Source organism: Ochlerotatus camptorhynchus, unplaced genomic scaffold (genome assembly GCF_037179485.1).
Source record: "Ochlerotatus camptorhynchus isolate MF236.1 unplaced genomic scaffold, CSIRO-AGI_Acam_v1.1 ptg000379l, whole genome shotgun sequence".
NCBI classification, from domain to species: Eukaryota; Metazoa; Arthropoda; class Insecta; order Diptera; family Culicidae; genus Ochlerotatus; species Ochlerotatus camptorhynchus.
Window position 1 is genome coordinate 1,672,700 of NW_027040867.1, and position 23,705 is coordinate 1,696,404.

Genomic DNA, 23,705 nt, shown 5'->3' on the forward strand with positions numbered 1-23,705 from the left:
TCCAGAAACTTGTCCAAACAACATTTTGACTCCAAAATCACCTTTTTCCTTCAATGTTGATTAACGCTGCTCTGGGAGTAAATTTTCTATCGGTACCTGTGATCACTACAACGACTATTCTGAACGACACTGATCAATTGTACGTCAGCAATAAATCAATAGATTTAGTAGCGCATAATTTTTGGTAACTACGAATAGGCAGGTATTTAGCTTCTTAAATGATGATTGCTAACATTGCAATGTTATTGCAGTGTTGGGCGATGAGGGGTATACCATGGGAAGTTCTACCGGGAGTGCTGGATTACACGACATTTTCTGGTGGCAATAACAAGGTAGACTAATTCATGCTTACGACCATCCAGAATCCATTAAATTTAATGGCAATTTCAAATGAGGTGTTTGCATCGGTTTTGGTATGTCCATTTCTTACCAATTGATGTTATCATTGGCTGTAATAAAAGGAACCATGCAAAATCACTGCAGTTCTGACAAACAGGTTCTTTCAGTAGCCATAAACTAAAAATAAGACTGACGTCTTGGAAACTAAACTTGTTCATAAAAATCCTGATAAATAAGCTGGAAGGGTAATTATATTGTTTGTCAAGAGCTGCACGTGATCAAAATAGTGAATTCTGAATAAATTACTGACACGTCGATAGCTTGGCAATGTTCAACGATGGATCTGGTTATATTAGGTATCATTGAATCACCGATCCAAAAATAGCTTATCTCTCCCCCAAAAAGACATTCAATTCTAAAGTGTTAATAACTAAAGACAATTGTTCAATTTTAAATCGTGCAGAACAACATCTGTCAGCCAAAAGCATAAACAGATGTTGTTGCTATTAGCTCTGGCTATCATCACCCCGGTGACAATTGGGAGAGATTTATCACCCACGTTTTACCACAACAACCTTCATTCAGATTCACGACGCTCGTCGATAAGCTAGCAACATCTTTATCTGGAAAGAAAGCCTTCAATGCAGTGCAGAGCGTAGAAAAACAGGTTTTGATAAAAAAAAAATGCAGCCAAATATTTGACTGCTGAATTACTTTATTTAACAAAGGAATATTTGCGAGTTTGTTCACGCGAGAGTAATGAATGGTTGATGTCATTCGCTTTTATGTCATGTGATAAGCGCACCCACCCAAAGGCTATCGTAGGCGGTGGGTGGCTTTTTTGACTTCTTCGGGAAGCTCCAGATAATCATGGTCTGGCCATTCCCCATCGTCTTCGTGTAGCGTTGGACGGTAATTCCAATGCTTTAGCAGCGGTCTTCGGTACCGGTCTATAGAGAGATAGTTGGACAGTTCGTTGTCCAGATAGTGCGTTCGGATTGGGAGGGCATTGCCCGAGATGGGGATATCCTCGGTAAGGGCCCAAATGGAAATCTTGGACGTTTTAAAATTCTGAAAATTGATAGGAAAATTATAATGAATAGTTTAAAACATAAGCACAAAGCCTTTACCTCCGGTAAGCAATGGTGCTGCTGGCAGTAATAGGTTGTTGATCCTTCGGAATAACACCAAGTGCCATCAGGGAAATAAGAATCCACTCCGAGATCGTTCAAATCAAATCGTGGTGCATAATAGGCGTCACTGTCCGCACGTTTACAATAGATAGCGCAACTCATCCAAAGTCTGTAACCATCGTACGGGCCCTGAATCCCTAGACCAGCCGGATCAAGTCTGTTCAGCAGCTTACTGAATTCCTTACATTTAATACTTGCATAAATTTCAATCGGTTGCCGCTTATTCGTGCAAAGCTTTTCGTCGTCGCAAACGGCCACATCATATGCACTCCCTTCACATCCAGCATCCGTATTGACCGGTTTCGGGTTGTTACATCGCCTACTTCGCTGCTGGAACCCTTTCGAACGCGCCAAGCAGCCCGAGTTGCAGTCTCCACTGGCCCAATCGCTCCAACCTCCCTTAACTACGCTGATGGGTTTTTTCTTCTGCTTCACACAACTTCCGCCAATACACCACTGTAAATGGAGGAAAACTTTGTGGTGAGATATCTGTTGTGTGCTTCCAGGCGATCAAGAGGCGAAAAGCTCACCTTGCTATCACCACAGTCGGTTCCTTCCAGCGCCGGTCCGGCGAAGTAAAAGCCAGTACGATGCGGCGTTCGACATTGGAGATTTTGGCAAATTCGTTCTAGACCCGATGTCGGCACGGCAATGGCGTCGTTATCTCTGAAACGATGGTGTTAATGCATGTTAATTATGATTACAAATGAATCTTTATCAACGCATTTATTGGCTTTTGTTGGAAAAAAACATTTGCATGATAGACTTCGACTAAGGTTTCGAAATAGAGGCGGTCTATTTTTGTTATGAGTCATTAGGCAGATTACCAATAGATATTTGACATTATGAGTAGTATTCTAGATGTTGCCATTTTGGATTCCAAAATGACGTCTATCAATAGTTTTTAACATCTACACGTCGTCCCCGTAAAATATCCAAAATATTCCCCGTCGGTCTCAGGGCACTGAAATTTACATGTCTTTTTCGTAGTGTGTGTTTATCAACAGTTTTGCCTGTACGTCGTGCCCGTTTCGAAAATTACCATATTGTAGGGACTTTGCCTGGGGAACAAACCTCTAAAATTTAAACAAATTTTTAGACCGGCCATGCTGTGCCAATATGGTCTAGTCGTTGGACTACCAGGAAGAAAGCACTTCAAAGCAAGGATGATAACAACAATTTTCCCATTCTCACGATACAAAAAAAAAACCTTAAATAACACCACATCTATTATTATTATTTATTATTATTATTTATTATTATTAAGTCCATCTGACTTGGTAGTCTCAATGAAACACCTAAACTTAAAATAATCTATAATAATGTATAATGTAGTCACTCATTAAAAATTAAAAATTGGCCGACAGCAAACGATGACGAAATCTGGAGGCATTGATGTCAAAGTCAAATAGGTCAGATACTTCGTTGAATTTATGAATCATGGCGACAAAGGAACTGTTTGCAGCACAGTTGGTTGCATGTACTTCTTCATGTATCTAGGCTCTCGGACGGAGTGCATACAGCTACAGATTAATTTTGACCAGTAACATACAGATTAATTTTGACCAGTAACTCAGGAACATCAAATTCTGGGAGCAAGACTTTAGCAACGAAGACGGCCTGTGATACGTTTCGTCGCTCAGCAAGAGTATCCAAACCCAGTGAACGAAAGCCGTCAGCATACGGTGGTAAATTCAGCGGGTCACTCCAAGGAAGACAGCGCAGTGCGTATCTGAAGAATTTGCGTTGAACAGCTTTGAATCGTCCACTCCATACTGCTTGGTAGGGAATCCAAACAACACACACGATTTCCAGTAGTGAGCGGCAGTCCTAGTTCGACGGAAACTAATTACGCAGCACTTTGAGACGCACAGGACCGTAACAATACGTTCACACCAATCATTAAAGATTTCAAGAAGGTTTTGTATGGGAAATGTCTCTAATGTTGGCCTATGGATCTAGGATTGGGCTCATCGCTAAAAATCTGTTATTTATCAATTTTATCTAGATGAACGCGTTATTGGGACGTTAATAATGGATATTTTTGGTTGCTATTGAAAATTTAGTCGATTGCTGAATTTATGTATGGGCCCAAATTAGAGACACTTAGGCCGACATTACCTGCATTTCCTCTAGTTCTAAACAGTCAGCATAGCCTCGAACGACTAAGTCAGCTGCATAAGGAAACAGAACATCCATTTTTTTCAAGCTAGCAGAACGTCGTGCACAACTCTATCAAACGCAGATTTAAGATCAGTGTAGATGGCATCTACTTGAAGTTTCTTGCATACATTTTCCATACAAAACGTAAAGCTGCCGAGATTCGTTTCCACGGAGCGGCCATGAAAGAAGCCATGTTGATATGCTTAGATTCAACCCCAAGCGAGATAATCCCACGGTAGTTTTTCACATTGCGTTTGTCTCCTTTCTTGAAAACAGGGAACATAGTAGAGCGTTTCCATAGTGTGGGAAATTTCTGCTGACGAAGTGACAGGTTGAAGAGCAAGGACAACGGAGCAGCTAAGATATCGCAGCATTTTTTAGGACACCAGATGGAATAACGCTCGGACCTGGTGAAAATGATGATTTGGTTTTACTCATCGCAGAGAGAACCATTTGTACATCTACGGCAAAAACATCCATGTTAACGACGTCGGTTGGCACATCACGGACGGCTCGCTCAATTTCTGCTTGCGATGGGGAGTCATTCGAGAAGACGCTTAAGAAGTGCCAAGCAAATAGGCTGCATTTGTCCTCAGTTGTCAATGCTACGTCATTGCCGAGAAACATTTTTGACGGCAGTCCAGTTTCCTTCCTCTTCGTATTCACAAACGACCAGAATCCCTTGGGGGTGGCATTGCAGATTATGTTGAGTACGAATTACATACCTCTTGTAAAGAGGCTTTGTTGTAGTGGCGATAATCATTGCTGGCAATTGAAACATTTCGTTTGGTAAGGGTACATCGTCGATGAGTGAAAGCGCGGAGAGCTCTAGCTCGCACTCGTTTCAGGTTTCAGGTTGCGGAGAGTAGCGTTACACCAAGGCGGTTTTCTTGGAGGTAGGCACTTCGGTACTGAAGCACAAACACAGTCGCGCAAAAGGCAATTATAACGAGCGACTGCTGTATCGATATCAAAGTCATTCAAAACGTTCCAGTCAATCCGGGACAAGGAACGCCTCAGCAAACGGAAATCGGTCTTTCGAAAATTGAGCCGAGTGGCAGTCAAGGTTTCTTCAAAAAGAATTTGAGATCCGTTCGCGATAGATAAAGGGTGTCCACGATGAAATTGCCACACTATGAAATTGCTCTAACTTTTTAACCGTAAGGTAGAATTTAATGAAAATTTGGGTGGATTTAGTTCATAGTGCATTATTTACATCCTGCAAGTTTTAAAGTCCTGTGATCAAAACTCGCGGAAATGGAGTCGAAAGAACAGCTCGTGCGTGATAAAATCTTGCGCATTCATCACGAGAACAAGGATCTCTCGCATCGTTCCATCGCTAAAACGTTGGGAATCGCGAATTCCACGGTGTCGCGAGTGATTAAGCGGTTCGAGGAACGGTTGATCACCGATCGGAAGCCCAGAAGTGAAGGAAAAAGTATTCCGTACAACACCAAAAATCACAACCGCGTAGTTGGGGCCTTCAACCGAAATCCGAACGCCTCCGTTAGGGATGTGGCTAAGAAGCTGCACCTAAGCCGAAGTTTTGTCCAGAAGGCCAAAACTAAGGCTGGGCTTCGAACGTTCAAGGTACAAAAGGCCCCTAATCGCGACGAGAAGCAGAACAAGTCCGCCAAAACCCGTGCCAGGAAGTTGTACCTCAACATGCTGACGAAAGTTGAATGCTGCATCATGGACGACGAAACATATGTGAAGGCCGACTTCAAACAGATCCCCGGCAACCTGTTTTTCACGGCCAAGGATAAGTTCAGCGTTCCGGAGCATGTCCGCACTCAGAAGATGTCCAAATTTGCGAAGAAATTCCTGGTTTGGCAAGCCATCTGCACGTGCGGGAAGCGAAGTGCACCTTTCGTGACCCAGGACACGATGAACGGACAGGTGTACATAAAAGAGTGCCTCCAGAAGCGGCTGCTTCCTCTCCTGAAGGCCCACAACGTCCCAACAATCTTCTGGCCGGATTTGGCCTCATGCCACTACTCCAAGGACGTGCTGAAGTGGTATGCGGACAATAAGGTCAATTTCGTGCCGAAAATGTTCAACCCTCCCAACACTCCGGAGCTCCACCCCATCGAGAAGTACTGGGCGATTATGAAGCAGCACCTTCTTAAACGACCTAAGGTAGTGAAGACAGTCGAGGAACTGAAGAAAGTATGGGTTTACATGCAAAAAACGGTTGATTCACAGGTTGTGCAGAATCTTATGGCCGGGGTTAAGGCCAAGGTGCGGGCATTTGCGTATGGACTGTAAATAAAATACGAGTAAAATGGTAAAATGAAGTTTAATAGTTATTTCTCAATCCCTGAAAATTTGATGGCAATCGGATGAAAACTCGAATTTTGCGAATCAATTTTGTGTGTGGCAATTTCATCGTGGACACCCTTTATATCCAAAGCAGGGTGGAAATTGTCAAGAGGAACGATGACCTAGGCGCTTCAGCGACGGCACAGGCCAGAAGTGTACTTTCGCTTGCAAAAACTAAGTAAAGAAAACGATACTGGAAATTGGGAACAACACACTTAGAAATTACTATTTTTACACGAGACGTAATTTAGCTCTGACGTAAATCATGGAACGTAAACAAACATGGCATGGAAAATTAAGTGTCCTGAAACTGAAACATATGCAACTAGACGAAAAGTGCGTTTGATTGAATTCATTTTCTCGTCCTTTTCAACTGATTCTTATGTCAAAAGGGCCGCTTGCATGTGTCGGTCTCAGGGCACTGAAATTTACATGTCTTTTTCGTAGTGTGAAGATTTATCTGGCTCAGTCCATGAAAAGCCGTGCCGTCTTCAAGCAAGTGACTGGCAGGAGTAGTTGAAGATGCCAGCGGATCTGGAAACGCATAACTCTGGCCTGAGGGCGACCAGATAAGCCCAGGCTGATTAAAATCACCAAGCAGAAGAAGCACATCCGTTATATCAGCCAAGGACGATGCAAATTCTGTAGCATCCCGATGAAGCTGCATTGTACTGCAGTCATGTCGACGATCAGGGGGAATATACACCGCTCCAATGAGGATGTTCCGCCAAGTGAGGCTGACCTTAACCCAAACCGCTTCAATTGTAGTAAATAGTTCGTCGGCGATCACGCAGGAGGCGAATGCGTTGGAAACAGCGATGAGGACACCACCACCGCGAGTACGAATGCTGTTGGCTAAATTACGGTCTAATATGCAGACATTAAAAGAGTTACCAAACAGTTGCACTGAATTGAATTAAATAAGTGAAAGGAATATTTCTATAACCTTCACACACTGTCAAGTATCTAGGAGTAACTCCTGTTTTTGAGCAAAAAACTTTTGCTATGATATGGGGTCTGAAATCAAAAATTAATCATTGGATTAATTTGACCCAGAATAACCTATTGCACCTTTTCTCAATTTATGAGTCCCGACCCACCGGTGCGGTGGGTTACGGACTGCCCTCAGGTGGGTCACAGAAATTCAGAAAGCTCGCATTACAAATAATTTATAAAAAATTAAATATTAAAGAGCTTTCGTACATTTATTTATTTTGCTTCTTAAACGTGTTGGGGTTTTAAATGCATTTAGGATTTTTGAATGCCATTTTTATGAATGGGAATATGTTAGCGTTTTTAAGGACCTTTTATATAATTGTGTTCTTCTAAGCAAGAAAAAAATGAAATAATTATCCCGTTTACTTTTAGTATTTCATTTCATTTGATTTCATGACTATTTTGGTATTATTAAACAATTTATGCTATTTCAATGTTATTTTTCCATTTTGGAAAGTCTTGGCCTTTTTTGAGCCATTTTCGGGAAAGTTAGGACTATTTTGACTAGATTTTTATAAGAGTTATCGTTTTCAACATAATAGCTAACAGGACATTCTAATGATTTTAGTGAAGTTTTGCCTTTTTCAAACCTATTCCAGGCCATTTTAGTATCTTAAATCCATTTTGGAAACTATAGGCTGTGTGCTATTCTTGTTATTTTGTTAAAACCTATTCCAGGCCATTTAAGTATCTTAAATCCATTTTGGAAACTATAGGCTGTGGGCTATTTTGTCAAATTTCGGCGTATTCAAAACTTTTTCAAACGTGATTTCAGTATTTTTTGCGATTTTGGGCTATTTTTTCATGCCTAAGTTCAATTTGGCATTGCAAGTTGGACCGGTAGATTTAACCTATTTTTTCCATTTTATCGTTTTGATGTGCTTTTCCATTTTTTTTTGTTGGAGAGGGGAGTAAAATTACTGCGTCCATTATTTGAACTTTTGTGGGACCCCTATTTGCAGTTTGTATCATGCAAAACCACCACTATTTAACGAGTGGATGACTTAATTCCCAGTCCTGTATAATATGGTTTATAAAACCAACTACCTTTCCAGGATTTGCAGACCAAATTTCACTAGGTTGTAAGCTAATGCTTCCAAAAAATTTAGATCTACGCTTATGTAATGCACCACAACTGCAGAGCAGATGTTCCGAGGTTTCACGTTCCAAATTACAGAAACGACAGATATCGCTCTGAACCCGACCAATGTTCTTCATGTGATATCTACTAGGAAAGTGCCCAGTTACTAGGCCAGTTTATATACTAAAACCTCTTTTAGGTGTATGTTATGTTAGGAGTTATAAATCTTTTCGACTGGTTGCAGTTTGTGATAGTCATCCAATTGGCCATCACCCTTTGCTCTTCCCAGCAATTGAGTTCCATTTTTATCGTACAGTATGATATTCCATAGTATGGTTCTGTGCCAAAAAACTGTGAATTGGAACCTAACTTTGCTAGGTCTTCTGCCCTTTCATTTCCTTCAATGCCACAGTGTCCTGGTACCCAATTTAAGTTTACTGAGTTCCGTTGGCACATTTTCCGAAGCGAAAGAATACATTCCCAGACGATCTTTGATGTACATTTGTAAGCACTCAGTGCTTTCAGCGCTGCTTGACTATCAGAAAAAAATACAAATATTTACACATCTGTATTTCCTCTTCAGACAAACATGTACACATTCAACTATGGCTACAATTTCCGCTTGAAACACTGTTGGAAAATGTCCCATCGCAACTGAAATATTTTTCCTGGGGCCAAAGATTCCTGCACTTGTTCGTATTCCAATTTTTGAGCCATCTGTGAAAAATTCCCCGTCTTTTCTGATTTTTATCGCTCAATCTATGGAATCTACACAAACACTATGTTTGAACGAAATTTTTAGAACAGTTTAAGAAACATTATGCTGTAGACTATACATTTTTATACCATATAGGTGGAAAGTTCGTAGAACAAATACTTTAAATTCTTCACTTTTTAAGATATCTTCGAGCATGAAACGTAGGCGGCGGGTTCGATTCCCGGTCTGGTCGAGGGAATCTTTCGGGTTAGAAATTTTTTCGACTTCCCTGGGCATATAGAGAATCATTGTGCTTGCCACACAATATACAAATTCATGCATTGGTATTGGCATCGAAAGCTCTCAATTAATAACTGTGGAAGTGCATTTAGAACACTAAGTTGAGAGCACGCAATAAGCTAATATGTGCTAAGCAATAAGCTTGAAATGCGAACAAGAAGAAGAAGTCATCTGCAAAAATTGAGTTCGTATTGCTGTGAAGCATCATTCTATTTCAAATTATCTTTTCAAAAAGTTTACTTATTGAAGAAAGCAAACTTATTGGACGGTATCTAGAAGCTTCAGCTTGATTTTTATCCGGCTTCAAAATTGGAATAACTTAAGCATTTTTCCATTTATCAGGAAAGTATGCCAAATGGAAACATCTGTTAAATAATTTTACCAAGAAAGACAAGGTACTCTCTGGGAGTTTTTTTGATGAGGATATAGAAAATTCCATCATCACCTGAAATTATGGGAGCAAGTTTCTGAGCTTTTTCCAAATTTGTGATCAAAATTTTACCACCTTCTTAAGTGCTGAAATAGGCTTTTCAGTTTTTTTTCAAAATTTTTGTGAGTTTCCAAAAGAGGTTGGAACTCGGGTCTAATTTAGAAACATTATTTTCAAAAGTGTTATTCCTCAGGGCAGATAATCGCTTTTTAATTTGTTTTTGCAAATCCCGCCAGATAACTTTCATGGTAGGATCGCGTGTTGTTTGATATTGTCTCGTACGGACATTTTTAAGACGAATCAAGAGTTGAAGATCGTCATCTATTATAATTGAATCGAATTTAACCTCGCATTTTGGTACTGAGGCAGCTCTTGCTTCAATTATAGAAGTAGTCAGAGATTCAAGAGCATAATTAATTTCATCTTTGGTTTGCAAAGAATGTTTGGATCGAAGTTATATTCCATAAATGTTCGATACTGCTCCCAATCAGCTCTATGGTAATTGAAAGTAGAGCTGTTGGGATTACAAATTATTTCTTGGGATATTTCAAAAGTTACTGGAAGGTGATCAGAACCGAAGTCAGCATGGGTAACCAATTGGCTACAAAGTTGACATGAATCAGTTAAGACCATATCAATAGTTGAGGGATTTTTTGCTGAAGAAAAGCATGTTGGGCTGTTTGGATATTTAATAATGTAATAACCTGCAGAACAATCATCAAACAGAATATTATTATTGGAATTGCTTTGAGCATTATTCCATGAGCGGTGTTTTGCATTAAAATCACCAATTATGAAGAATTTAGACCTATGACGGGTAAGTTTCTGAAGGTCACCCTTGAGAAAATTCTTTTGCTGGCCTACGCATTGGAATGGTAAATAGGCAGCTATAAACTTAAGTTGTCCAAATTTTGTTTCAATAGAAACTCCCAAAGTTTCAAAAACTTTGGGTTCAAATGAAGGAAGAATTTTATGTTTGATTCGTCTATGAACAATGATGGCAACGCCACCACAGGGTCCATCAAGACGATCATTTCTATAAAAGAAGAAAACTGTGTCCCTCTTAACCTTATGGTCAGGTTTAAGGAACTTTTCAGTTATAACGGCAATATGCACGTTACGAACTCTCAAAAAGTTAAATAACTCGTCTTCACCGAGTATTCACATTTAAAATATTTAATGATTTAACATCCATTACTGAATTTCAAAGTCATGACAATATTGTTCGCAAATTTTACTCCAGTTTGAATAGCATCAAACATGGAGTTAGATTTAAGCATATCAGAAATCATGTCAATAATGATTTCTGTAAAAATTCCATTTTAGGAGCATAATGCTTACTAAGTCAAAATTATCAAAATTTCCGTTAGAATTACTTTGGTTAGTATTTTGATTTCTACCCGCTGCAATAGCAGCATAGGTAGCTCCATTAACTCGCTGAACATTGTTAGCAGCGAGGGGAGTAGGTACAGATGAAAAATTTGAAGCAGGGGTGATATTTGTACCTACGGGTACGAATGTAGAATTTGTTCCTCGCTGACCGTTGTTAACAGCAGAGGAATTTGTACCTGGTCGGAAACGTGGAGCGTTTCTTACCTGTCGGTTAGAACGAGATTGTAGGATCGCTTTGCGAGTCTTACATTCCCAAAAATTGGATTTGTGGTTTTCACCACAATTTGAACATTTAAATTTCTTAGGATCTTCCTTCACAGGACAGTCGTCCTTTGCGTGAGAGGAATCACCACAATTCATGCATTTACCTGGCATGTAGCAATTTTTAGTTCCGTGACCCCATCCCTGGCACTTACGGCACTGAGTGAGGTTTTGGAAATTTCCTCCAGTCTTCCTGAAGTGTTCCCACTTCACTCGGACATGGAGCATAAGGCTAGCATTTTCTAAGGCCTTAAGGTTGTTTAGTTCACTAGACTTGAAGTGAACTAAATGAAAATCATTAGAAATCCCGTTGCGATAATCGCCACGACGGGATTTTATTTTGATTTTGGTTACTTGGAGTGGCACAACTCCAAGTAATTTTGCCAGTTCATCTTTGATCTGATCCAGGGATTCACCACTGGGCAGTCCTTTCATGACAACCTTGAACACACGTTCAGTTTTGGTGTCGTAAGCAGCGTTGCCAGTATTCCAGATTTTAGTCGTCTTGCCAGATAGACAGACAGACCTCGTATATTTCCAGATTTTTTTTAATATGTTCCAGATTTTCCCAGATTTTTTAATTTGCTCTTTCCTCTAATAAAAAAAAATAAAAAGCCAAATTTGGTACTTTAATTATTAACAACATTGGACATTATTGGAATTTTAAAGTAATTCTGAAAATAGTTCACAGTTAAGTGTGAGGCGAATTCTTTGTGAAATGAAAGGAGAATTTCAAGCTACTTCTGAGTAGAATTACATCCATCTTTGTGGGTTTCAGGGTCGTGCGGCGTCACCCATCATTTAGGCGTATTGTGAGTGCCACGAAGTGAGGGTTCGATTGACGCTCCAGCCGGGGCAAATTATGGCAACCTCAAAATTTGCCTACTGTTCTAATGGTAATGGGTGTGGCGTTTTTTTTTTCTTTATTTGAGAGATTTTTAGCCATAGGCTAGTTCATCTCTTAGGGGTGTGGTGTGTTTTCCGTTGTTTAATGTTAAATATTCAGTCTGTGCAACCTCTGGTTGAAGACGGTATCAATTGTCTTGTCAACTCTGATGACAATTGCATGGAGATTTTGTCAATAAAGGAAATACAATCCGGAAAATAAATCATAGAAAATTCTTATCATGAAACTTAAAGAGTATGCTGATACGAATCGCGAGAATAATTTCAATGGAATTCTGTCAAATGTTTCTATGGAGATTAATTTTACTAAAAATTTAAGTGCAATTTCTGGGAGACTTTCAAAACCATTTTGGCAAAGTACTTGAGTACTTGGGTAATACTGAAAAGGATTTCAAACCAATTCTAACCTTACCTACATAGCAGTTTAAAGGGAATTATCGGATAAGCCTGAGAAGAGTGTGACGGTCATTCAGAAGAGTGTACCAAGAAATTGTTAAGAATATTTTAAGTATTTCATAGAGAAAAATGGACACTAAATTGAGCCAATTCTTGGGAATTATTACCAATTTGAGGGAGTTGTGGGATTGAAGAGTGATTTATAAGAGATTTCAAGAGGTAATGATAAGAACTCTTAGAATGTTACTGGAAAAGTTTAGATATTTTCAAGATTATTTTAGGGGAATATAGAAAAGAAATATGATGGAATTCTAGGATGATTCAAATTGAACAAAAAAAAAAGGCCAATATATCTTGTAATGAGTTCCAAGTAAATTCAGACTACCAAAACATTTCATGGTCTGGGACGCAGGAAAAATATAAATTCCGGAATTTAGAATCATTGCAAGATCCTGAGACTTCAAAAATGAAACTATCAGACTTTCATTTTAGTAATATAATAAAATTATTCTTTGGCATAATGGTCATGCAAATAGTGGAGTTACCCGTAGTTTAGGTAAACTGTGTGTGAGTTCCACGATGTTAGGTTTTGATTCCCACTTCAGCCCGGTGAATTTAGCTTCAACATAAAATTGCCTACTGGTCTGTTGGGTGTTGTGGGTTGTATGCTGTCAAGAATTAAACTGTAAATCTGATCAACCTCAGAGTAATATTAGAATTATTTAGAACTAATAAAATCTTTAAATTCTGGTACTGCATCAAATAGTAAGGACTACATCGACTATTAGTTCAAAAAATCCATCCCATCAAATTTCATTGATTCTTTGCTTCTCATTCTTTTTTAAAAAGTTACAGTTTAAAAAACAATTCTAACCATATTTTCTGCTGTTTTTTACCCACATTTATCTCAATTTTTGAAATGCTGGTTAATGGATGTAATTTTTTGGAGCATTCCAGATTTTTCCAGATTTTATATTTTACCTGTTCCAGATTTTTCTGAAAATGACCTGGCAACGCTGGTCGCAAGTAAAAAAAATTGTGCTGCTTCTCAGTAAGATACTTGAGAAGACATTTAAATCCGTCCAAGGTTTCAGCCAATACACGGCATTCACCCCGACGTCGCATTTGTAGTGAAAACTTAACTTTCACGAAGTTCAAAAGTTCCATGCGAGAGCATGGAAATCGGAAGTGGCTATCACGATAGGGCAAATCTTTTCCTTCTCGGCATTAAGCCGGGAAAGTTTACTAGATTTTTTTTTTGGATGATGGATCATTCTCATCATCCGTGAGCAAATCAAATTGGATCAAGAGTTTGCCCATTTCTTTTGAGCTTAGGCGCCTGGGGGCAGTAAATTTTTATCCAAATCGATTTCCAAGCAGATTACTATAAGAATTTGAAGGATCGAAGAGGAATTTTCCAAATCGATATCCAAGAAGGATTACCTCGGGTAGGGTCCAAACAAGGATCGAAGAGGAATAAGAGCTGAACAAGGTAGAAATTTTACATGTTGAACACTGAAAAGTGCTGTTTAAATTTGTTGTAGCTTTAGGTAGTATATACTACTGAATATAGGATACTTACATCAACAAAACCTCACACTGCTTTTTCGAGGTGAATACCTGTCCCGGATATCCTTGAAACTTCCATGCATCCAACTCTTTCTTCGTCTTCATCGGTACATCAAACAAACAGTCAGCCCATCTAAAACAAATTCAAAAATTAACCGATTGAACCATTTCGAAAACTTCAAAATTCACTTACGCCAATTCGCGAATAGCTGCCGCACTGCAACTTGACCATATGGTTTCACCCTGCGTTCCCCTCGAGGGAGACATAACGTATCCATCCTTTGCGCATATGTTGCCCGCCGAGTCATGGTGCATTCCTAAACTGAAGAAAACATCTTTCAATACACCCAAAACGGAAGGAACAATGACGAAAGCAAACCTGTGCCCAATTTCGTGCGCTGCCACATAGACGGACGTGAATCCAGCTGACGGGTACGGTTTCCCGAAAACACTTGTCGTACCGAATTCCGCTATGACGCAGGCATACTTCCCCAAACAGACGCCACCCACCGTTGCCAGGCCCATTGTCACACCATTTCTCCTTCCATTCTCGATCGCATAGAAATCCAGACCGGAAACGTACAACGCCAAATCCCAATGATTAGCATCGTTGTCGTCGTCTTTATTCAGTTTATTTTGATACAAGCAGAATGAATCCAGCAGAGATTCTCTTTCTCCTCTGTAGTGGGGCATATCGTTCGGTTGCCGTTTCATTATTTCCAAATAAACCACGGTGATGTCGACTGGGTTCCCAAGCGAAGGATGGTGGTAGAGAGCTTGAATTGCATTAACGTACGCCAGGATAAAGTCTTTCAGTTTGAGATCATCGCTGTCGAAGTGGGGAGCGAATATTCGGTATGCGGCTTCATCGAAGAACAGTCCCAGCTCGATTGTCAGCCTGCGCAGCCGTGACGTTCCAGCGGGGCTTGGTTCGTTGAGATCTTCGAGTTCTTCGAGATCCTCTAGGGTGTAGTTTTTCTGCTCCAGAGTATCCCCGAGCAGATGAATGTCGGACCGGTTGGCAATGCTCAGCAGGTTTTGGCGGTTCAGTAGATCATCCGCATAGATAACATCCTTCAGGGATGTTTTCTTGACAAGGTGAAGGTTTTGCGATTCCACAATAAAATGACTGAATAGCGGAATCAGATTCCGAAGGCGACTGTTTAGTGGTTGAATTTCCAGGGTTTGGTTCGGGAGGAACACGATACCGTGCTAGGAAATGGTGATGATGTTGATAAGATATTAATTTCAGGTAGTTACCGATTTCTGAATTTGGTACGAAAGGTATTATTATATGGGTCTTCCTTTTGTGAAGTTTTCATTTGATTTGAACAGCAAATTTTCAAAAGCAACCAATATTCCCATAAAAATTGCTTGAAATACTCACAAAATTTTGAAAATCACAACTTGTAACTGCTGCAGATGACTCATGATCAACATGCAAGTAGTGGCAATCATTCGTTGAACGATGGAGATATTCTTCCGAGCTTCCATTCTCGGTTCGGGTCACAAATTTGGTTTTTCTAGTCACTAGATTTGTTCGCGAACGCAAATTTAAGCTGAATGTGTTGCCTTGAAATGGGATCTTTAGCACTGCACTTTGCTTTCCACTAATTGTATTGCGATTTTCTGACTGGAACAACGGCTCACTACTTGGGGAGAATAATTCAAATAGAGGTAACTCTTCACGATGGTCACTTCCAAAGTAATAGCTCAGTTCATGCTCGTTCATCAAATTCGGTAAATCATTTAATTCCAATGATTTCGCAAGTCTCACGGCTCCATTCAGTACCAGTATCGATAGTAACAAATTCTTAATCACAGACATGTTCAAAACTTTCCTGTGTCACATTGCTAGAACTGGAACTCACACCTTCTCATTTTCTCGAACAACGATCTACCGCTGATAAATTCCGAACCGAAACTGTCCCCGGCCGGTAAAAGTTCCGACAGTTTTATACTTTCGCCGACGCAGTCGATTTATGGACACGGACAGGTTGTTTACCGTCATGCATCTCCAAATGTGACATTACCACAAACCAGTAGCAAAACGCACGCCGCACATTCCGCCGATATGATATTGTAAATTTTGTCTTCTTTCGCTCTGCTCTGCCTCGCCATTATTGCAAATTTGAACGATCCGTCCATGCGACGTCGATCGTAAAGAATGGGGCAATATTTATTTTACGATTGTTTCTACAAGTGGCTTTCAGATAATCTGGGATGCGGGTCGGGAGCCTTCGAGTCAGAACAACACGACGGATACCTACCGAAGAGGTTGGACCAGAATCGAAACGAGAGCAAAGCGGCCCCTGGGCTGAATTAATTAAACACTGATGATGATTGCAGGCGAGTTACCGTTGCGGGTTTTGTCACACAGGCACAATAAAGTTTAGTGGGTCAGTCATTTGCAGCTTTTTGTCTTTGTGTTCCTGCGTGGGTTAAGAACTGGCGATATTAAAATGCGTGTTGGATGTTCTGCGGGGTGAACGTTTTGGGTTATCTGCAAAACGTTATTCGTATTGTATTCTGCATTTGAAACTGGACCCCTCAAAACTGCGGAATCGAGAATAAAAGTGCGCTATTTGTTTTATTGTCTTGGTGTTTTCTGTGGACTTATTCCTTATGAACCAATGAATAATGTATGCAATGCTCAATACTATTTTTAATTTTTATTATAAACAAAGCTGATATAGTTTTCAAATGTGAAACATTTTAACGGTAAATGAATTTATACATTTTTGTTTTTCTCACTGATATTTTAAATCCAGCTAAAAACTATATTTGTTGAAGCTTGTATTGAATTATATCAATATCAATTCCATATATGTGCTTAATTGAAGTCTGATAACATCAATGTAGGAACGGTATTTTGAGTTGTCTTAAAATTGTGCTGGGTTGTGCTCTTGCCCTAGAGCACAAGCTATTTTTATTTTGCAGAATGAAAATTTTCGCATTAAACCTGCATAAGATGATTTTCTAGCCGCATGGATTTGGAAAAATAAACTGTATTTGAAAATTTAGCAAACATAAAAATAACAACATTATTTAAAATACCTTCCTTCGACCGCATTGCAGAATCTGTTCATGCAGTTAAACAGTACAAATTACAGTGTATCTTAAAATTGAGCGTACACCTGAATGGGCATTTTTTGAAAAACTGTGAGTAGAGAGATTTTTGAAATCTTGGATAGTGGTTGAACAACTATTTATTGATTTATCAGTATAGCTTTGGACTTTGTTGGTAGAGTATGTATGAAGTTTGAGGAATTTAAGTAAAATGGTCCATTTTCAACTTTTTACATAGTATGCGGATTTTAGTAACAATTAGCGGCATTTTAAAGATCTTCCCTGCGCTTTGGTCAGAGAGCGTATAGGGCATCGTTGTGCCAGATTGGTCGAGGCACATTTCGAGTATGAGAAGGTGGTTACAGTTTGCTCAAAAGTGCCTGAGCAAAATGCAAGTACTTTCAATGATTACCCGTAGTTGCAATACCCAAGCAGCAACTTTGACTTTGTAAGAGTTGTTTACACCAGTATTTAAACTTAAAGAAGGTTTTGAAACTTTCATAAGGTGTACAATGCTGTTTGGGTAGTGAAGATATAATTTTGAACTAAAATAGGATACAGTCAAAACATTGAGAAACATAACGCATAATTTTTTTAAAAAATGCCTGAATTTGCAACCGATGAACCATTCTGATGGCCTATGGGTACCCAAGTAACCATATAGTCGCAATAAAGCTTTGTATATACTCACTTTGCGATAGTATGGTTAGTTGGGGAATCCGATGAAAATAATCACTTCTTGAAACTAATCCCGGTTGTATGTATTTCTTTCTTTCTTTCTTTTGCAATTTGCATATAACACCGACGGAGTGCACATTCCAAGTGCTGGGTGACCTAAAGATGACCAGTGACATGGGACGCGAATGTCCTCCCAGAAAAGCAGGGGAATACAATAAAAGTTGTTTTCGTTGAAGGATGTATCACAACAAAGGTAATTTAGATGCATAAAACTAATTTACATTTATGGGCTGCTGACCTCTACAAACATATAAATAAAAATAAAAAAGATAATAATAATAATACTAATAATAAACATTTAAAGGTAAAATAACAATCAAATAAATTAACGACCTTTTCAAATACAAACATCCCTAATAAAAAGCGAAGTCGCTCCGGATACAATTCATAAACTGGCAGGTTCAAGATCATTTGTGCTCCGGTTTTCTATAGAAGGATGAATTGAAAAGAGACAAACAAAAATGATAAAATAATATTAACATAAAAATAAACAAATTAAAGACTAAATACGCAATCCAAGTAAACCCGATAGTCATTTCAACGTAGCCGGCTATGTACCATTTTTATTAGATCAGCAGACAGTCACACCAGGCAACATCATCATAATTGGTCACCAAAATTACACTGGCGACCAGGCTCAATGCCCCCTCCAGCATGACACAATAACAATAACAATAATTAGCGGCATTTTAAAGATCTTTATTATGATTACAGAGAAGCAAAATTTTATTATGTTTGGCTCATTGCATTTCAAGAAAATGTGTTTTTAGGAAATCTAGTTAATCTTAAATAGCTCTATCTTCTTACAACTTATCCAAATAAGCCCTACTGTACCGATAACTAATAAATGGTTGATGAGCCAGCAGCCAAAAATTTAGAAATCTATATTTTTAAGATGTTCTCGTACAGCTGTTTTTCTGAAATGTACGGGCAGCTGAATGCTCAATTTTGAGATCCACTGTATGTATTCTTTTTATCCAATGTGTAAACAAATCTTACATTTCCCCAATTGGTGCACTTACGTTTGAAGTTCATGCCATTTGTTTTGTGTGCCTGTATCGAAAAATCTGTATCCTCACAGACCCCAAATTACACAATAAATTTAACTAACATAACGTCAACATAAGCATCAGCACAGTCACTTTTAATGTTAAACAGAATACTAATTGTGCATCTTTCATCATAGCGATGTTTGAATGTAACATTCAAATTGACGACAAACTTGCTGTTTCTGAAAGAATACAAAAACGAATAGTTTCATGTTAACGTGTCTGATATTCCTTGACACGGGGTTTATATGAGAATCTTCCTGCACAATTCTGAAAGGGACATAAAAAAGGTATTTAAATAATGAATTAATACAAAATTAGCCTAATGCAAATATTAATTTATTGTAATGCCAGACATCACTGAAAAGATCGAAAAAACAAGGAATGAACAAAAAAAAAACTCATATAGGGAAGAGCGCTACTTCGTCGTAATCGCCCATTTTCGTTCTATCGAGCAGAAATCATCAATAATATCAATGATTTCACCATGCACAAAACAATAATACGTTTGTTCCGATGCGTTAGTTCATTAGCTACGACATAAATCCTATTAGAGCGCATTGTATGCATATTTACGCTCATTGTTCTCAAAACAAAAGAAGCGCTCCTAGCTCATCCCCTTTTTCTCCGTTTATCCGTAGGACGAAGAAAATCTAATGGCGTTTCAATGCGTTTGGACGGAATTGAAACGCGTAGGACGAATTTAGAAGCAAGAAGCAGTGTTAGATTTTTAATAACATCTCAACATTGTTTGACTCTTTATCAAATCCAACGGTACGTATGGAAAGGTGGATAAATTTAAAAGTTATCTTTGATGAAAACATTCCATGTTTTGTTCAAACGCTTTCCAAAAATCGTGGTAAAGTGCGGGATGTCCTTAGTAGGACGGGAATTAGATCAAAAATCCTAGTAATATATTGATAAATCTATATATATAAAAATGAATTTCTGTCTGTCTGTCTGACCCTTATAGACTCGGAAACAAATGAACCGATCGGCGTGAAAATTTGTATGCAGGGATTTTTGGTGCCGGGAAAGGTTCTTATGATGGTTTGAGATCCCTCCCCCTTCTGTAAGGAGGGGCTCCCATACAAACGAAACAGAAATTTATGCATAACTCGAGAACTAACCAATCAAATGGAACCAAATTTGGCATGTGGAGGTTATAGGTGGTAGCCCCTTAGATAACTTAGGGGAAGGAACTACGTACAATATACATTTTTTTTAATTGGTGCATAAACTCCAGCTAATATTGAATCTCGAGCAAGGCCGGACACTCTCAGCTAGTTATAAACAAAATAAAATGGTGTAGTTTTAGGATAAAGTGCAGAGCAAGTGACGATTTAGATTTTTTTAAAATTCTTTTAGCTAATTTTTTAAAATTTTTTTGTAATATTTGAAGGAAAGATGACAGACATTAACAATATCTCTTTTAGAGATTTTCACGTCTGATTTTATTGGTTCGATATGTGAGAGCGTGTTAGTATAAATCTGAGGAAAATACATAACAAATCGCTGTCAAACTCATTTTGACAGAACAAATTTCATATATATTTTAGGTTAACCAGAGGAAAATAATAAACAGCTTTACACAGTGATGCACCCTCTAGTGTGCGTGCGCTACCCAACTAATAATTTTCGCAATGTAAACGCTTTACTCATTTCATTTATACAAGCTGTATTCAAATGTTATACGATATGAGGAAACCTTTACTCAACCTCTATATACGCAAATCTGGCGAACTTAGTCAGCTACTTATGGCTGTGTTGTGACAAGCTCTTATTGTACATCTATTTACACTTTTATACAGCTGTTATCCTGCTGTTTAGTTGTGTTTAAACTTGAAAGGCGCTAACTTAACCTTTACCCGATTATCCAATAATCACTACACAGCTTTCTCTTGACGCCAGGTTAAATATTGTTTACGCTTTTTTTTTTTGTTGGGGGAATTTACCATGTTTATTTTATCGCGAATCAAATTAATCGAAATTAGTTTATAACCAGTTAACACTACCAAATTATTTACACTGTTCCGGGATCTGGAATCGACCTCGAGACGACCGCAATGGCGAACCTTGATACTACCTCGGATACTACCAACTTCGCTACGCCAACACTTTGAATTGCCGTAAACAAATATACACGGCTTTCTACAACAAGAACGCTGAGTAGAGGGTTTATAATAGTGCACATGAATCACTTTTCTGGACTAGTTAATTCAGCTTTGTAAAGAAGCAGAGTAAAAGCTGTAAAACTGCACAAGTCTAAAAATAAACCGAGTTGACTTAAAATAGCTTCCACAGCAGCGCTAACACAGTTTACTAGTTGAGTATAGGTTGTTTAGTTGGTGAAAAAGCACTTTTGATGTTTATATTATTCAGCAAGAGTGGTTGGTTGTGTAGAAGTCATCAAACAAGTAATATTTTCGCTTTATTAGCTTTGTTTTGAAGCTAAAAGTTGAAAGTTGATTAATGTTTGTATAGAAGTGTCACTTCTATACAAATATTAAACAAGCGTTTAATGGCTAATGTTATTCAGAGCAACTGACAAATTCAATAATGGTTGTGAACAAGTTGAGTAAACGCTCTCCTAAACTATTTTGCTAGCTTCTGCTTGTAACTGTATCTGCAGCTTTGTTTCAGCTACTTTACGGCACAACGCTGGAAAAGTTGGCTTATAAAGCTGAAAATGTTAGTTGGGTAAACGCCACTATACCAACAATCAAAACGAAACTAACGATTTTAAATTGGCTCACTACTTGACTAGCCTATTGGTCCCAAGCAAACGATTAACGTATCCCATTCTAGTCGAAATTCTAGTACTACGCAATGTTTGTTTTGATTCGCTATGAAAGTTTGACAGATAGAATGAGGGGTTATTGGTTTTTCCTATGTTTCGAGGGGTGAATCGATTAGCTTGGGACCGAAGAGAGTACCAGAGCTGTGCCAAAAAGTTGGACACGTTATTTCGGGACCTTCTAGTCTTAGAGTTACCTCTATGACTATACTCTATATACTCAGAGATCAAAATTATCACTGATGTAAGAAGCAGGGGTTGAAACAGTTGAGGTTTTTTACTACACTCGCTTCGTTGTCGTGCGTGACAGTCTGTTCGCATACTCATGCTATCCCGTCGTCTCTCTCACACAACACAACCGATAGAATAAAATTCGAGCAAAAAGTAAATTATCAAACAAGTATCCTGTGTAATTTCGTTCTAATTCCTCAATTTGGTGTTAATAAAATCATTTCAGATCAGAAATGTTATTACTAGGACATCATTGATTGCTTTTTTCAGAATTTACACAAGCACAACATCAGCAGCTCTTATTATGAGAAAAACTTAAAATACATCCATTTGTGGCGTTCTTCGGCGACATAGTACTGTACTATGATAGCTTGTTTTGCAAGTTTAGGAGGTAAAGGCAGTCAATTACACTAGTTTACAAAACAACATAAAAATTGTGAACTTTAGTAGTTGATCAACGTTTCTAATGCAAAATCCTACGCTGAATTCAATGCCGTGGTCAGAAAAAATTGAAGTAGAGCCATTTTTGAGATATACAAAAATTTTGATTTTTTGAATTTTGGACAAAAGTACGATTACTAAAATGTCAATATCTTTGGAACTAGTGCACCAATTTTAAATCTTTTTTATGAAAGTGAAGCTAAATAAATTTGGTTGTGTTAGGTTCTCGCCGAGCGGTCTCACAAACACTAGCGTAAATTATATTGTGGAAAATATCCCATTTAATTTTGCGTGACAGCTGGTAGTGTTAGTGAAATGCACCGTATGCGTACACGTCCGCAGAAAGGCTTACTGGAAGTGGTGCCTGAACCTAGGAGCGGGACAACGGCCAATCTTGGAACATTCAATTTCCATGATTTTACAAAAATGCTCATAACTTCGACAATTTCCATCCGATTTCATCCATTAAAGGCTCATTTTCTCCGGTTTTGAATGGACTTTAAGAATAAATTATGGAATAATTTTTTGAATCTTTTTATCCCATTAAAAATGTTGATTAAAACAAGATTTTTATGGAAAATTCGCAGGAAAAATAAAAAAAAATGCTGTAAATTTTTAAATGACTTCAAAACTAAATTTTTAATTAAGATTTAATTAAGATTTTAATTAAATATTCTAGTGAACGATAGCTTCATTTTCATAAAAAAAGATTTAAAATTGGTGCACTAGTTCCAAAGATATTGACATTTTAGTAATCGTACTTTTGTCCAAAATTCAAAAAATCAAAATTTTTGTATATCTCAAAAATGGCTCTACTTTAATTTTTTCTGACCACGGCATTGAATTCAGCGTAGGATTTTGCATTGGAAATGATCATCACCTTACCGAGTTCAAAAATGCTGTAAACTAGTGTTATCATAGAAAATGTGTCGACTACCGTGACCGCTTACAAGACTGGTATGAAGAGAAACGTCACTTTTCACCCGTACAGAGAATGAAAAGTTAAGGCAAAGTGCGAGAGAACTTAGTTCAAGAAAAGCAATTCTCTCAAGAAAAGTAGCCATGATCATTTCGTCTCACTCGGTAGGGACGCCGGTAGTTTTTTAGTTATCAAGTTTTGGATTTTCGCTCAATACTGCTATGTTACTATACTAACATTTGTCTCCATTGATACATAGCTTACATAGTCACATAATCTAATTAAGGAAAACACATCGCTGATTTTTTTTTTAAATTTTGGGTAAAATAGCTTAAATTTTCTAGGAAAAATATAAAAACATATTGCACATTCTGTCTACAAACCATGAAAACCATACCATACAAAAACAATCAATG

General features: G+C 38.3%; 2 protein-coding genes across 2 annotated transcripts in view; both read right to left on the reverse strand.

Moving 5' to 3' along the window:
- Positions 1-23,705, reverse strand: part of LOC135710362 (HEAT repeat-containing protein 3) — a 129,318-nt gene that overhangs the window by 85,223 nt on the left and 20,390 nt on the right. The gene's annotated exons all lie outside the window — the stretch shown is intronic.
- Positions 1,019-15,999, reverse strand: LOC135710356 (A disintegrin and metalloproteinase with thrombospondin motifs adt-2-like). Its single transcript, XM_065232905.1, has 7 exons — positions 15,433-15,999; positions 14,425-15,257; positions 14,239-14,367; positions 14,059-14,178; positions 2,063-2,198; positions 1,470-1,988; positions 1,019-1,410 (listed from the first exon to the last, which is right to left on the reverse strand). The coding sequence occupies exons 1-7, from the start codon at positions 15,871-15,873 to the stop codon at positions 1,156-1,158; spliced, it is 2,433 nt and encodes an 810-aa protein (XP_065088977.1). The 5' UTR covers positions 15,874-15,999; the 3' UTR covers positions 1,019-1,155.